The sequence below is a fragment of the Pseudophryne corroboree genome, chromosome 11, assembly GCF_028390025.1.
Source record: "Pseudophryne corroboree isolate aPseCor3 chromosome 11, aPseCor3.hap2, whole genome shotgun sequence".
In the NCBI taxonomy this organism is placed as follows: domain Eukaryota; kingdom Metazoa; phylum Chordata; class Amphibia; order Anura; family Myobatrachidae; genus Pseudophryne; species Pseudophryne corroboree.
Genome location: NC_086454.1, coordinates 209,783,775 through 209,799,452, shown reverse-complemented (window position 1 = coordinate 209,799,452; position 15,678 = coordinate 209,783,775). Strand labels below are relative to the sequence as shown.

The window sequence follows — 15,678 nt, the reverse complement described above, 5'->3', positions numbered from 1 at the left end:
ACTATGTGCGAGGCTCTTGCAGGGGTGCCTGGGCTGGGTGGTCTAGGACCAAATCAAATTATTTATGTCCAAAGTGATAGGCAAAACCAGTGCCAGTGGCTGCCAATCATAAAACATGTGGACAATCAGCAGCACAACTGTACACCACCACATAACTGACCCTAAGAATGAGAGAGTTAGGCACAATTTACTTAAACTTAATATTTTTTTCCATATTTATCAATAAAAAACTTTTAGCCTAGGGGTGCCATGAAAAAAATGCTCATACTCTAGGGCGCCTTGATTCAAGAAAGTTTGGGAACCACTGCCATAAGTGATTATTTGCTATTATTTGTAATAAAACTATGTTACCTTGCCATTGCATCAGCCACATCAAGGAATCCAACAGCTGTTGTATTATTTCTATCCCAAATTAGTGTCCTGTCGAAAATGAAAGCATAGATACTGTATGACATTTTGCCTTTTTATTCACGAATAAAAGCATCAAATTCCATTAACAAAGTCGCTTACTATGAAGATTAATTTGCAAAGTGATTGACAGAAAAGGACCATCAGGGGGTGGTAACAGGTAGTGCGAAAAAAATGTCAACACAATATTCAGGGAGTGTCGTTGCCTGTGTATCTGGATCTGGTATGCGTCTCATTACAAATCCTCATTGCTTCACATTACACATCCTGCCACCTGAGACATTTACATATTTTTGCACAGTATCTGCTTATGGAATTACAACAACTATGATTTAGGCCCTCTGTTCTGTACCAACGAATAGCCAGTTGAGACTTACATACCACACAGCTTTGCTACAGAAATGAAGCAGGGACCAATCTCCACCTCCTTTAAGGTGCACAGAGTAAAGATTTGTATGGTGCACATGCTGCCAGGGCCATAACTAGGTGTTTGCAACTAGTGCTGCTGCACAGAAGATAGGGCTCTGTGGACACCACTATTGCTGCCCCATGGCCTTGGCTTCTGGCTGCAGTGCAACTGGAACATCCTACAATCTCTAAACAGGCACCCTGCAACCTGTACAGCCAATCGGAGCCTCAACCACCTTACACTATGACATCATGCAGCAGTGCTACCAGGGCCAGATTAAGGACCACAAGGGCCTACTATGAAATGTGGAGGAGCTGTGATCAGTGTGGGTGTGTACACCTCCTACACTATCAGCCCCACTGTTTCCCTAAATACATAATACAGGTTGAGTATCCCTTATCCAAAATGCTTGGGAACAGAAGTATTTTGGATATCGGATTTTTCCGTATTTTGAAATAATTGCACACCATAATGAGATATCATGGCGATGGGACCCAAGTTTAAGCACAGAATGCATTTATATTTTATATACACCTTATACACACAGCGTGAAGGTCATTTTAGCCAATATTTTTAATAATTTTGTGCATTAAACAAAGTTTGTGTACATACACACAATTAATTTATGTTTCATATACAGCTTATATACACAGCCTGAAGGTAATTGAATACAATATTTTTAATAACTGTGTGTATTAAACAAAGTTTGTGTACATTTAGCCATCAGAAAACAAAGATTTCACTATCTCACTCTCACTCAAAACATTCCGTATTTCGAAATATTAGATATTTCGGAATATTTGGATATGGGATACTCAACCTGTAATACAAATATTTCATATATTTCTGAGAAAACGAAGAAAAAAAAAACAATTTTAATACTTTATGGCTGACTGTGTGGACAGCTGGGTGTTGGTCATCATCATGCTGCTATTATGATAGGCCTATTTTTATATGGAGGCCTGGATGCCACTACCTGTGCATGGGGAGCTCAGGGAGCAGGCTTACTGTACACAGGTACCATTTGAACCCTGTTACAGAGTTGTATATCGCATGGTTATAATTAATGTGTGTACTTTAGATCTTTTCTTAACTCTCTCCTGACTATCCCCCAGCAGCTTACTGAGCAAAAGCAAATGAGATAAAGCAAATATTTATCTAATAACAGTTATTTATATATTGCCTATGTATAGTGACTAAACACTATTCAAATTATTCCATACCGCAGTGGAGCTTACTGTACATTCGATATTCTATACAAAAAAGACATACACAGGGCAGTTGAGACACTGAGTAGTACGAGGACCATGTCATGGTGTACGTTATAACAGATTGTATAACATCCTATGTATTTATGCAGCGGTTGTAAACTGCAGCTGGATCATAGCAGGATCCAGGTTTAGATGTTGACAGGAACTAAAACAACCTTTAGTATACTCTGCCTTTGGCATAAAACCATCTGTCAATCTATAACTGTTCCAATTGGTTTCTAAACCCTTTCAAACTGGCTGCTTAATGAATTGTGTACCCATTATAAATACGCCAGTGTGTTGAAGGCACCCTGTTCTCCACACACAATACATGTGTTGTGTTATGAGCTAGTGTATTGATGGAGTTTTGTTTGGGGTGGCATTTGGTGTTGCTCCCCTATTTGAATTTTGGGCTTCGCTGCAGCCCACCTCTGTAGTTGTTTGAGGTGGGTTTAGCTGCCTCAATTGAAACTATTGTACACACATGCTTAGTAACCATTCTTAAGTAGAACTCCTTAGGCTGGGCAGCCTTTTTTCTGCAATGAGAAATATGACTGGGTCATAGCTATACCAGGTTACACCTTATTTAAGAAAGACAGATTGTGAAAGATTGTAGGAGAGGTAGCAGTGCCCGTAAAAAAAGAGCATAAATGCTTCTTTAATATAAATACTGACAAAAAAAATTAGATTCTTTGGGAGACCATAGAAATGGTCGAAAAGGAAATTATTTGCCCTTGTTGATCCATAGACCACCAGGCCAGGGGGATAAAATGGACAGGAAACTGTTGCAGGACATCACTGATATGTCTTTAAAAGGGGAGGTAATAGTCATGGGAGACTGTTAATGTATACTGGGAGGGCTCTTTTGCAAGTCCACTAGAAGTGGGGGCTTTCTAAATTCTGCAGGGGATCTCCCTCAAGCAATTGGTGAGGGAGCCCACATGCAAAGATGCAATACTAGACATAATACTCACAAATGTCGACATAGGTGGTCATTCCGAGTTGTTCGCTCGTTGCCGATTTTCGCTATGCTGCGATTTGTTGCTAAATGCGCATGCACATGGTACGCAGAACGCATGCGCTAGGTTATTTAACACAAAACTTAGTAGATTTGCTGGTATTAGTGCGGCGCTTTTCAGTTGCACTGCTGATCGTGAATGATTGACAGGAAAGGGGTGTTTCTGGATGGTAACTGAGCGTTTTCCGGGAGTGTGCTAAAAACGCAGGCGTGTCAGGGAAAAACGCGGGAGTGGCTGGAGAAATGGGGGAGTGGCTTGCCGAACGCAGGGCGTGTTTGTGACGTCAAACCAGGAACTAAACGGACTGAGCTGATCACAATCTAGGAGTAGTTCTGGACCTACTCAGAAACTGCAGAAAATATTTAGTAGCAGTTCTGCTAATCTTTCATTCGCAATTCTGCTTTGCTAAGATACACTCCCAGAGGGCGGCGGCCTAGCGTTTGCAATGCTGCTAAAAGCAGCTAGCGAGCGAACAACCCGGAATGACCACCATAATTTCAGACATAAATGCAAGGATCAAGTGACCATCATGTAGTATGGTTTACTATAAAGACAAGGACCAACTCATGTCACACAAAAAAATAAAAAATAAAAATTGGATTTTAGAACATCTGATTTTGCACAGATAGGGAGATGTGTAAGCAAATTATTGGCATTCTGGAGGAACTTTGAAGGAGTGCAGAAGAGGTGGAAAAAAATTTAAAACTGAAATACTCAAAGCACAAGGAAAAGGTTTACCAAAGAGGTATCAACTAGTGTGAAAGCACAAAAATGGCCTTTAGGAAATATAATAAAGACAAAGAGGAGTACATTATCAGACAGAAAGAAGATAAGAAGGTAATCAAATGCGCAAAAGCACAAGCTGAGGAGAACCCCCTGCTCATATAACTGGATAAAAGCTATGGGGTAAATGTAGTAATCTGGGAGTTTTACGCGATTTAGCAACTAGATTTAAAGTAGTAATAATTTAAAAGGCAAAACCAAGTTGCAGCTTACAATCTAGTAGCCAAGTTGCCAATAACTTATGGCAGCTAAAATCATGTAATTTGGGCCTGTTTTTGTTCCTACAGTATTAGTAACCCCAATATACTGTAATTCATTTCCAGCCAATTTTGACCACCTCACAGCTCACAATATTGTTCACCAATATAGGCCAAAGGCTGGCTAAATGAAGCAACTGAGCAGCGGCACAAACTGACAGTCTTTTCTATTTAAAAATGTGTGGGAAATTAATGCATTAGAGCAATAACCAATAAAAATGTTTGTATATGCTAGAAGACTGTCACCAATGCCCGCAAAAATACAACCCATAATAAAAGTGGCGCAAAAAATGTAAATTATACTTGGGCCCTCCAACCCACCCTGTTGTTGTATATTAAAAAGGACATGCACTGTTTAACAAACCAAGCACTTCAGTGACAGGAACTGTTCCTTTTGTGGCTTGGTTTGTTTGGGCCCACACAAAAAACCTACCAATGGGCTTAAGGCAGCTACTGTAACAGTGCTTACAGTTGGAAGAAGTAATTCTTCTAATCCAATTCCTCCTCCTCATCAGTTTTAATATTATTATAATTATCCTTTATTTATATGGTGCCACAAGGAATCTGCAGCGCCCAGTTACAGAGTACATACGGTAAACAAATAAGCAAAAAAATAAAAAAGTGACTCAGCGTTCAAGATAATATAGCACAAGTACAGAGTATATAAACATAGACAAAACTGAAATAAGTATTGGAGTGGCAGAAAACCTATGGATTTGGTGCCGTCGAAGGGAGTATGGAGTAGAAAATAGTTTAAGTAAGAGAAATACAAACACAACCAAAAATCCCTAGTGCTTATACAGCCACCTATCCTGCTCAGTTTTTTGTCACACAAAGTTAATATTAAGCAGCTCCCAAACGGCACCACTGGAGTGCCGAAGAAAAATAGACTATAAAAGAAGATATTAAAAATGTCAAGGTATTTTTAATATCTTCTTTTATAGTTTAAGTAAAAGAATGAAAGGCACATGAGGAAAACGATTTTTTTTAAAAAAGGGGGGTAGAGCAGCACTTATATATATATTGTATTATATCATAAATGGATTTCAGATCATTTTAAAAAAAAATCAATTCATACAGTATAACACTTTGTACATTAAAAACAACATAATAAGATTCCTATTTGAGCAATTTCTCACCCATTGGTAATATCAATGATAATATGAGTCCTTCTTTGTAGGCCTGTTCCTTTTAGTGCTCCAAGTCCTCAGACCACTTGCGGTCTGTTTGCATTATATTCCTACATGAAACCATGCTTGCCTTTAGGTGTCTGTGTCCCTTTATCTGTACCGCCAAAGGACGCTCTCCTGGGCCAAGTGCAAATATAGGCTGGAGTCCTTGGATCTACCGCGGTTGGGGTTCCTGTCACCGTTTTTAGTGTAGGCAATTTCCTGTTCGGTTGGTTTGCACTCCTAGTAGGTCAGTGGGAGCTGGTTCAGGCAGAAGGAAAGGTGGATGTCCTGTGGGTAGGTTCCAACGCGTTTCTCTGCTCTGACTGGCAGCTTTTTCAAGGAAACATTACTTTATGTATTCAGATTTATGAATTTTTTAGGTGGACTTAAGACTCGGTTTACATACAGAGCTAGCAATTTTAGTAAGATGTTATAAAATACTGCACAAAGTGTCCCAATCCTGCCTAAATGTCTTGTGTCTTACCTCTGCCACCATTCCTGCAGTTCAGCATACAAGCTGTCACATTCTGTGGCACCTCTGTGCTGCCAGAGGTGCTGCTATCAGAGCAATGTTGTTTTATTTGCATCTTAGCTGCAGTGTATGTGTGCAGGATTTCAGCTGCAATCTATTCTGGTATGAAGTGGGCTATGTTGTCATTGGTCTGTGCTCCTGAAGCAACCAGCTCTACTCAGACCTGTCAGTAATAGTACTTCCTACCTGAATTACCTGGATTACCTGTTTCCTAAATCCTAGCATTTGAGGACTGCCTGGTCTACCTTTGTGTATCTTAGCTCTGTCTCCAGCTTTGGGCTATCTTAGTTGTTCCTGTTTCCTGTTTCTACGTTCTTATGAGCTTTGTTTTTGTATCAAGTAAACTGCAAGTGCCATCTTCTAAACAGTATATCTATTAACGCCAATTCCCAACCACAAGCCGTATGCGTCATTGGTACTCAGTTAATACCATCTCTGCTGTTATCTCCTGCTTATGTGAGTAGCTACCCTGCATCAGTATACATCTTTATATTATTGGTCTGCACAAGTATAAGCCTCAGTGATTTCATTCTGCTGATTTCCAGCTTGAAGTGTTACTTCTGACCAATTGACTGTGCTACTGTAATTTCAACCAGTGGCGGATTCAGGCTGGGGGGTTTGACTCCCTGTCATTTAGGAGAATATATAATTTTTTTTATTTGAATGCCACAGAGGTCATTGCAGTGCAAGCAGCAGCACCATCAGGGACATCAGAGAGGGAGAGCTGAATGTGACTGCAGCATGCAGAAGGGTGCTGGAGGCAGAGCCGTACAGTCCGGGAGTGGGAGGGGGGGGTTGCCAGCAGTCAGGCAGGGGACACAGGCACCAGCCAGCAGGAGGGAATAACACCGCTACCACTGCTGACAGCTACTTCTGGAATCTCAATATAGGAGACCCGGCTAGCTTGAGGGAGCTCCTTAAATCACCTAGCAGGACACAGCAGGCTGCTTCTTTTCTCTTAACTACAGGTGTAATCAGGTGCACAAGTAGAATAGTGCTGACAAAGCCAGTGTGGGGGTGTATTTATGTATTACTGTTAGTTACCTGGGCCGAGGTGTATAATATATATATAGCCACTTGTGAGAAAATGCAAGGTGTGTTTTGAAGTTTTGGGTACATATATTGCATCATGGTAAAAGTGTGTTATTTGAGGGTTATGGCACTTCAAATTGGGGTTCTGTCTGTTACTATACATGTAGGGGTTATCCAAAAAACCCTAAAGAAAGAACTATGGAAGATTGATAGAGGTGGTATAATAGGCTTGGTGCTCCCTTTCAACCAGGGACAGAGTAAGAAATAGTTAAAATATCAGAGCTGAACTTCCCTTTAGGTCTTGTCCTGTTTTCCAAATCCTGTCCTTGGCTGTAATCCTTCCACAGCTGGTTGTCAGTGGGATCGAATGCATATTTGGAATAAAATAAAGATACAATGTGTAATACGTTCCCAAATATACAATGTATAAAGCACACTTAAGATGGTTCCCAATTTTTATATTGCGTACCAAAACTCACAGTGTTCAATACAGCAACAAGAATATCAAGGTATCTTTGTAGTGATAAAGCGGTGCGTACCGGTACTCACAGATATCTTGGATCTCTTAAGTGTATCTCGGTTTCTTTTCCTCAGTTATGCTGATATCAGCATAAAGATGTGCTTCCAATCTCTTATGTAAAAGGTATTTAATACACAAAAAGAAACACAAGGTGTAAACAGATAAGATACCACAAAAAGGATTCAAAAGATAAAAAATAAGATTTTACTTACCGATAAATCTATTTCTCGGAGTCCGTAGTGGATGCTGGGGTTCCTGAAAGGACCATGGGGAATAGCGGCTCCGCAGGAGACAGGGCACAAAAAGTAAAGCTTTTACAGGTCAGGTGGTGTGCACTGGCTCCTCCCCCCATGACCCTCCTCCAGACTCCAGTTAGGTACTGTGCCCGGACGAGCGTACACAATAAGGGAGGATTTTGAATCCCGGGTAAGACTCATACCAGCCACACCAATCACACCGTACAACTTGTGATCTAAACCCAGTTAACAGTATGATAACAGCGGAGCCTCTGAAAGATGGCTTCCTTCAACAATAACCCGAATTAGTTAACAATAACTATGTACAATTTATGCAGATAATCCGCACTTGGGATGGGCGCCCAGCATCCACTACGGACTCCGAGAAATAGATTTATCGGTAAGTAAAATCTTATTTTCTCTATCGTCCTAGTGGATGCTGGGGTTCCTGAAAGGACCATGGGGATTATACCAAAGCTCCCAAACGGGCGGGAGAGTGCGGATGACTCTGCAGCACCGAATGAGAGAACTCCAGGTCCTCCTTAGCCAGAGTATCAAATTTGTAAAATTTTACAAACGTGTTCTCCCCTGACCACGTAGCTGCTCGGCAAAGTTGTAATGCCGAGACCCCTCGGGCAGCCGCCCAAGATGAGCCCACCTTCCTTGTGGAGTGGGCCTTTACAGATTTAGGCTGTGGCAGGCCTGCCACAGAATGTGCCAGTTGGATTGTGCTACAGATCCAACGAGCAATCGTCTGCTTAGACGCAGGAGCACCCATCTTGTTGGGTGCATACAATATAAACAACGAGTCAGATTTTCTGACTCCAGCTGTTCTTGCAATATATATTTTTAATGCTCTGACAACGTCCAGTAACTTGGAGTCCTCCAAGTCACTTGTAGCCGCAGGCACTACAATAGGCTGGTTCAGATGAAATGCTGACACCACCTTAGGGAGAAAATGCAGACGAGTCCGCAGTTCTGCCCTGTCCGAATGGAAAATCAGATATGGGCTTTTGTAAGATAAGGCTGCCAATTCTGACACTCTCCTGGCAGAAGCCAGGGCTAGAAGCATGGTCACTTTCCATGTGAGATATTTCAAATCCACCTTTTTTAGTGGTTCAAACCAATGAGATTTTAGGAAGTCCAAAACCACATTTAGATCCCACGGTGCCACTGGAGGCACCACAGGAGGCTGTATATGCAGCACTCCCTTAACAAAGGTCTGGACTTCAGGGACTGAAGCCAATTCTTTTTGAAAGAAAATCGACAGGGCCGAAATTTGAACCTTAATAGATCCCAATTTGAGACCCATTGACAATCCTGATTGCAGGAAATGTAGGAATCGACCCAGTTGAAATTCCTCCGTCGGAGCACTCCGATCTTCGCACCACGCAACATATTTTCGCCAAATTCGGTGATAATGTTGCACGGTTACTTCCTTCCTTGCTTTAATCAAAGTAGGAATGACTTCTTCCGGCATGCCTCTTTCCTTTAGGATCCGGCGTTCAACCGCCATGCCGTCAAACGCAGCCGCGGTAAGTCTTGAAACAGACAGGGACCCTGCTGAAGCAAGTCCCTCCTTAGAGGTAGAGGCCACGGATCTTCCGTGATCATCTCTTGAAGTTCCGGGTACCAAGTCCTCCTTGGCCAATCCGGAACCACTAGTATCGTTCTTACGCCTCTTTGCCGTATAATTCTCAATACTTTTGGTATGAGAGGCAGAGGAGGAAACACATACACCGACTGGTACACCCAAGGCGTTACCAGCGCGTCCACAGCTATTGCCTGCGGATCTCTTGACCTGGCGCAATACCTGTCCAGTTTTTTGTTGAGGCGAGACGCCATCATGTCCACCATTGGTTTTTCCCAACGGTTTATTATCATGAGGAAAACTTCTGAATGAAGTCCCCACTCTCCCGGGTGAAGATCGTGTCTGCTGAGGAAGTCTGCTTCCCAGTTGTCCACGTCCGGGATGAATACTGCTGACAATGCTATCACGTGATTCTCCGCCCAGCGAAGGATCCTGGCAGCTTCTGCCATTGCACTCCTGCTTCTTGTGCCGCCCTGTCTGTTTACATGGGCGACTGCCGTGATGTTGTCCGACTGGATCAACACCGGTCTTCCTTGAAGCAGAGGTTCCGCCTGGTTTAGAGCATTGTAGATTGCTCTTAGTTCCAGAATGTTTATGTGAAGAGACTTTTCCAGGCTCGTCCACACTCCCTGGAAGTTTCTTCCCTGTGTGACTGCTCCCCAGCCTCTCAGGCTGGCGTCCGTGGTCACCAGGATCCAATCCTGTATGCCGAATCTGCGGCCCTCCAGTAGATGAGCCTCCTGCAACCACCACAGAAGAGATACCCTTGTCCTTGGAGACAGGGTTATCCGCTGATGCATCTGAAGATGCGATCCGGACCATTCGTCCAGCAAATCTCCCTGAAAATGTTTTGCGTGAGATCTGCCGAATGGAATCGCTTCGTAAGAAGCCACCATTTTTCCCAGGCCTCCTGTGCATTAATGCACTGATACTTGGCCTGGTTTTAGGAGGTTTCTGACTAGGTCGGATAACTCCCTGGCTTTCCCCTCCAGGAGAAATACCTTTTTCTGGACTATGCCCAGAATCATTCCTGGGAACAGCAGACGTATCATCGGAAAACACAGCTGCGATTTTTGGAATATTTAGAATCCACTCGTGCTATCGTAGAACTACTTTAGATAGTTCTTTTCCGACCTCCAACTGTTCTCTGGAACTTGCCCCTTTCAGGATATCGTCCAAGTAAGGGATAATTAAGATGCCCTTTTCTTTGAAGAGAGTCATCTTTTCGGCCATTACCTTGGTAAAGGCCCGGGGTGCCGTGGATAATTCAACGGCAACTTTTGAAACTGATATTGACAGTTCTGTATCACGAACCCGATGTACCCTTGTTGAGAAGGGCAAATTTGGACATGGAGGTAATCCTTGATGTCCAGGGACACCATATAGTCCCCTTCTTTCCGGTTCGCTATCACTGCTCTGAGTGACTCCATCTTGATTTGAACCTTTATGTAAGTGTTCAAAGATTTCAGATTTAGACTATGTCTCACCAAGCCGTCTGGCTTCAGTACCACCATATAGTGTGGAAGACTAATACCCTTTTCCTTGTTGTAGGAGGGGTACTTTGATTATCACCTGCTGGAAATACAGCTTGTGAATTTTTCCCAATACTGCCTCCCTGTTGGAGGGAGCCGTTGGTAACGCAGACTTCAGGAACCTGCGAGGAAAAGATGTCTCGACTCTCCAATCTGTACCCCTGGGATAATACTAGTACGATCCAGGGGTCAACTTGCGAGTGATCCCACTGCGCGTTGAGACTCTTGAGACTACACCCCCACCTAACCTGAGTCCGCTTACACGGCCCCAGCGTCATGCTGGGGACTTGGCAGACGCGGTGGAAGGCTTCCTTTCCTGGGAAGGAGCTGTCTGCTGCAGTCTACTTCCCTTTCCTCTATGTCTGGGCAGATATGACTGGCCTTTTGCCCGCTTGCCCTCATGGGAACGGAAGGATTGAGGCTGAAAAGACGGTGTCTGTTTCTGCTGAGATGTAACTTGGGGTAAAAAGGTTGGATTTCCAGCTGTTGCCGAGACCCCCAGGTCCGTTGGACCGACCCCAAATAACTCTTTCCCTTTATACGGCCATACTTCCATGTGTCGTATGGGATATGTATCACCTGACCACTGTCGTGTCCATGACATCTTCTGGGAGATATGGATCACGCACTTATTTTGATGCCAGAGTGCACATATCCCTCTGTGCATCTCGCATACATAAATATATAATGCATCCTATTAAATGCTCTATATCATTTTCAGTCAGGGAAACCGACCAAGCCAACCCAGCACTGCATCTCCAGGCTGATGGCGATCGCTGGTCGCAGTATAACCACCTTATGTGTGTATATACTTTTTAGGATATTTTTCCAGCTGCCTATCAGCTGGCTCCTTGAGGGCGGCCGTATCTGGCGACGGTAACGCCACTTGATAAGCGTGTGAGCGCCTTATTCATTCCCAACGCGCCCTAACTTCTGGCGGGAAAGGGTATAACGCCAATATTTGCTATCGGGGTAAACCCACGCATCATCACACACTTTATTTTATTTTATCTGATTCAGGAAAAACTACAGGTAGTTTTTTCACTCCCACATAATACCCTTTTTTGTGGTACTTGTAGTATCAGAAATATGTAACACCTCCTTCATTGCCCTTAACGTGTGGCCCTAATAAGGAATACGTTTGTTTATTCACCGTCGACACTGGATTCAGTGTCGGTGTCTGTGTCTGTGTCGACCGACTGAGGTAAATGGGCGTTATTAAAAACCCCTGACGGTGTTTCTGAGACGCCTGGACCGGTACTAATTGTTTGTCGGCCGTCTCATGTCGTCAACCGACCTTGCAGCGTGTTGACATTCTCACGTAATTCCCTAAATAAGCCATCCATACCGGTGTCGACTCCCTAGAGAGTGACATCACCATCATAGGCAATTGCTCCGCCTCCTCCAACATCGTCCTCATACATGTCGACACACACGTACCGACACACAGCACACACACCGGGAATGCTCTGACAGAGGACAGGACCCCACTAGCCCTTTGGAGAGACAGAGGGAGAGTTTGCCAGCACACACCAAAAAAACGCTATAATTACATAGGGACAACCTTATATAAGTGTTTCTCCCTTATAGCATCTTTAATATATTTATGTCGCCAATTTAGTGCCCCCCCTCTCTGTTTAAACCCTGTTTCTGTAGTGCAGTGCAGGGGAGAGCCTGGGAGCCTTCTCTCCAGCCTTTCTGTGAGAGAAAATGGCGCTGTGTGCTGAGGAGATAGGCCCCGCCCCTTTTTCGGCGGGCTCGTCTCCCGCTATTTATTGTATTTAGGCAGGGGTTAAATATCTCCATATAGCCTCTGGGGGCTATATGTGAGGTATTTTTAGCCTTATATAGGTTTACATTTGCCTCCCAGGGCGCCCCCCCCCAGCGCCCTGCACCCTCAGTGACTGCCGTGTGAAGTGTGCTGAGAGGAAAATGGCGCACAGCTGCAGTGCTGTGCGCTACCTTTAGAAGACTGCAGGAGTCTTCAGCCGCCGATTCTGGACCTCTTCTTGCTTCAGCATCTGCGAGGGGGCCGGCGGCGAGGCTCCGGTGACCATCCAGGCTGTACCTGTGATCGTCCCTCTGGAGCTTCATGTCCAGTAGCCAAGAAGCCAATCCATCCTGCACGCAGGTGAGTTCACTTCTTCTCCCCTCTGTCCCTCGTTGCAGTGATCCTGTTGCCAGCAGGAATCACTGTAAAATAAAAAACCTAAGCTAAACTTCTCTAAGCAGCTCTTTATGAGAGCCACCTAGAATTGCACCCTTCTCGGCCGGGCACAAAAATCTAACTGGAGTCTGGAGGAGGGTCATGGGGGGAGGAGCCAGTGCACACCACCTGACCTGTAAAAGCTTTACTTTTTGTGCCCTGTCTCCTGCGGAGCCGCTATTCCCCATGGTCCTTTCAGGAACCCCAGCATCCACTAGGACGATAGAGAAATAGAGACAGTGAGTAGGGCTACTTGAATGTACTCCTGCGTTAGTATTGTGTCCCAAAATCCGGAATATGGGCACAGCAGGAAATACAAATAAGAGCCGTCCTAACCTTCTCAACAATGTGGGTCATCTGAGGGCACTGCTAGGCCAACATGTTTCGGGACTCCTGTCCCTTTATCAAGGCTTGAATGCAGTGTCCCCAGAGATGGTTTTTAAAGTTATCCTGAAGGTTACTTCCTGTTCTGTCACTCGCGGACCGGAAGTGCATGTAATTACACAGTATAGTTCACATGAAGCCTATTATATACTATTTGAGTGCTGCAATCACATCCCCTTTGTGTGGCTCCAATCCGTAAGGATATATTATCCTGTTAATATTAATTCTGCAAAACCACAGAAATGAGATTTCACTTATAAAAGTGCTATACTATCACCATCTTCTTTGTTGGTTTGGAAGCCTCTCCCCTCCTCTGTTTATCTCATCAATATTAAACCAGGAGAGAGACAGTAAAAGTGCATATAGTGAAGCACAATTTTTATAAAACTTCATAAAACACAAATAAAACATATATCTGTACAATCACTGCAGGAAATCCATAAGTAACTGCAAAGTAGACAATTACTGGCTTTCCTTAAGAACTGGCAATGGACAGTTCTAATAAGCATCATATGTAGCTCCGGGATTAATCACAGCATGCTCCAGGACTTCAATGGTCAGTCAGTGTCCTCGCCTGCAGCCACTTCCGGAAGCCTCCTGCTCAACACCTGGAGAACAGAGAGAACAGAACGAATGAGAGGAAGGAGAAAATTAAGATTCAAGTAGTTCCACATACACCCAAAGGCAGGAATAAAATCAAAAGGGGAAAAAGGGCAAGCAAAAAGAAAGAATCCTAACAGAACTGGAGAAGAAGTCCTTACAAAAGGCTTTAACCTCTTGCCCCCACCTCCACCGCAGATGTGTTTGAAAGATTTGTTGATAAACAGAAATTTACAAGACGCATTCCATAAAAAAAATTCTTCACTACAAAGGAGAACAAAAAGATCACCAACCAAGAAGAGACCACTAACGCTCAAGATGTCCCTCAAAATACCACAAATGAGAAGAGGAAGAAATCCAAATTTTATCCTACTTACATCAAAGGTAATTACATAGAAACCTTCCAGAAGATCGTCACAGACTAAGTAGAGGCTTTGGGAAAAAAGAAACAGAAAAAAAAGTAAAATCTAGCCAAAAAGGAACCGAAAACCATCAAATCTCTGGCTGATGACAGGTAAATAGTAATTAAACTTTGTGATAAAGGAGGTGGCATAGCCATTTTAAATAAAACTGACTATGTAAATGAAGTCCTAAGGCAATTGTCGGATGAAGACACATACCAAAGACTCAATCAGGATCCATCTAATAGAATTGAAAAGGAATTTAAAAACTCATTTCCAGCCATTATGAGAAGGGAGGGATCATGATAAATTAATTTAAATATATGGACGTAGAAGATCACACCACTCATATGATATATATATATTTATATTTATATATATACTACCTAATGTAAATAAATGTACTACAAACCCCCCAGGGTGGCCAATAATAGCAGGTACAAACTCACTGACATCAAATCTCTCCTCAGTCATTAATTCAGCTCTATAACCATTGGTGGTAAAGACCAAATCCTATTTAAAAGACACATGAGACAGTATAAGAAAATTGGAAAATATAGATGTGCGTAATTACAAGATCCTATGCACAGAAGATGTAACTTCACTTTATACCTGCATACAAAGCGAGAAGGGCCTGCAAGCCATCGCATGGTCCCTTCAGAATTCAGACTACCCAAACCCTAGGAAGGATTTCATCAGGAAGGCATCAGTTTTATTCTACAAAACAATTTCTTTTATTTTGAGGGCCACTACTATCTACAATGAATTGGGACAGCGATGGGTACAAAATTTGCGCCCAATTACGCCAACATTTTTATGGCATGGGAGGAACAATACATTTATAACAACATGGTTTGGGGGTTCAAACTGATCAAATGGTACCGATACATCGATTATGTATTTCTCATCTGGGAAGGAAATGAAGAATTGCTAACAACTTTTTCTAATGCTCTCAATGTAAATGATATGGACATCAAGTTTAGGTTTTCCCTTAGCCAAAAAGAAATCCATTTTCTGGACTTAACTGTTTATATCGAATAAGGTGCAATATAAACCAGAACCTATAGAAAAAAAGAATTTGTGCAATGTCACAAGGGAGCGCATAAATATAGATAACTTTGTCAAAGACCATTTATTATAGAATAAAATGAAATATAGATATATTCAATATAGATGTACAATAAAAAAACTTTAAAACACACTGGTATAAATCACTGCAGGATATGAGTCCAATAACCACAGAAGTTATTAATAGCGTCCATAAACACAGATGTATCACTGGAGCTCCAATATAGGATATTTAAGCACACAAAGTGCTATTTTGTGACTCCCAACAAAGGACTGCT

At 42.9% G+C, this 15,678-nt stretch overlaps 1 protein-coding gene across 1 annotated transcript in view; it reads right to left on the bottom strand.

The window, feature by feature from the left end:
• Window positions 1–15,678, bottom strand: part of LOC134969339 (capping protein, Arp2/3 and myosin-I linker protein 3-like) — a 1,162,896-nt gene that overhangs the window by 110,547 nt on the left and 1,036,671 nt on the right. The window contains exon 18 of the mRNA XM_063945252.1: window positions 352–420. Within this exon, the coding sequence (XP_063801322.1) occupies window positions 352–420 (69 nt within the window). The remainder of the gene's footprint in view (window positions 1–351; window positions 421–15,678) is intronic.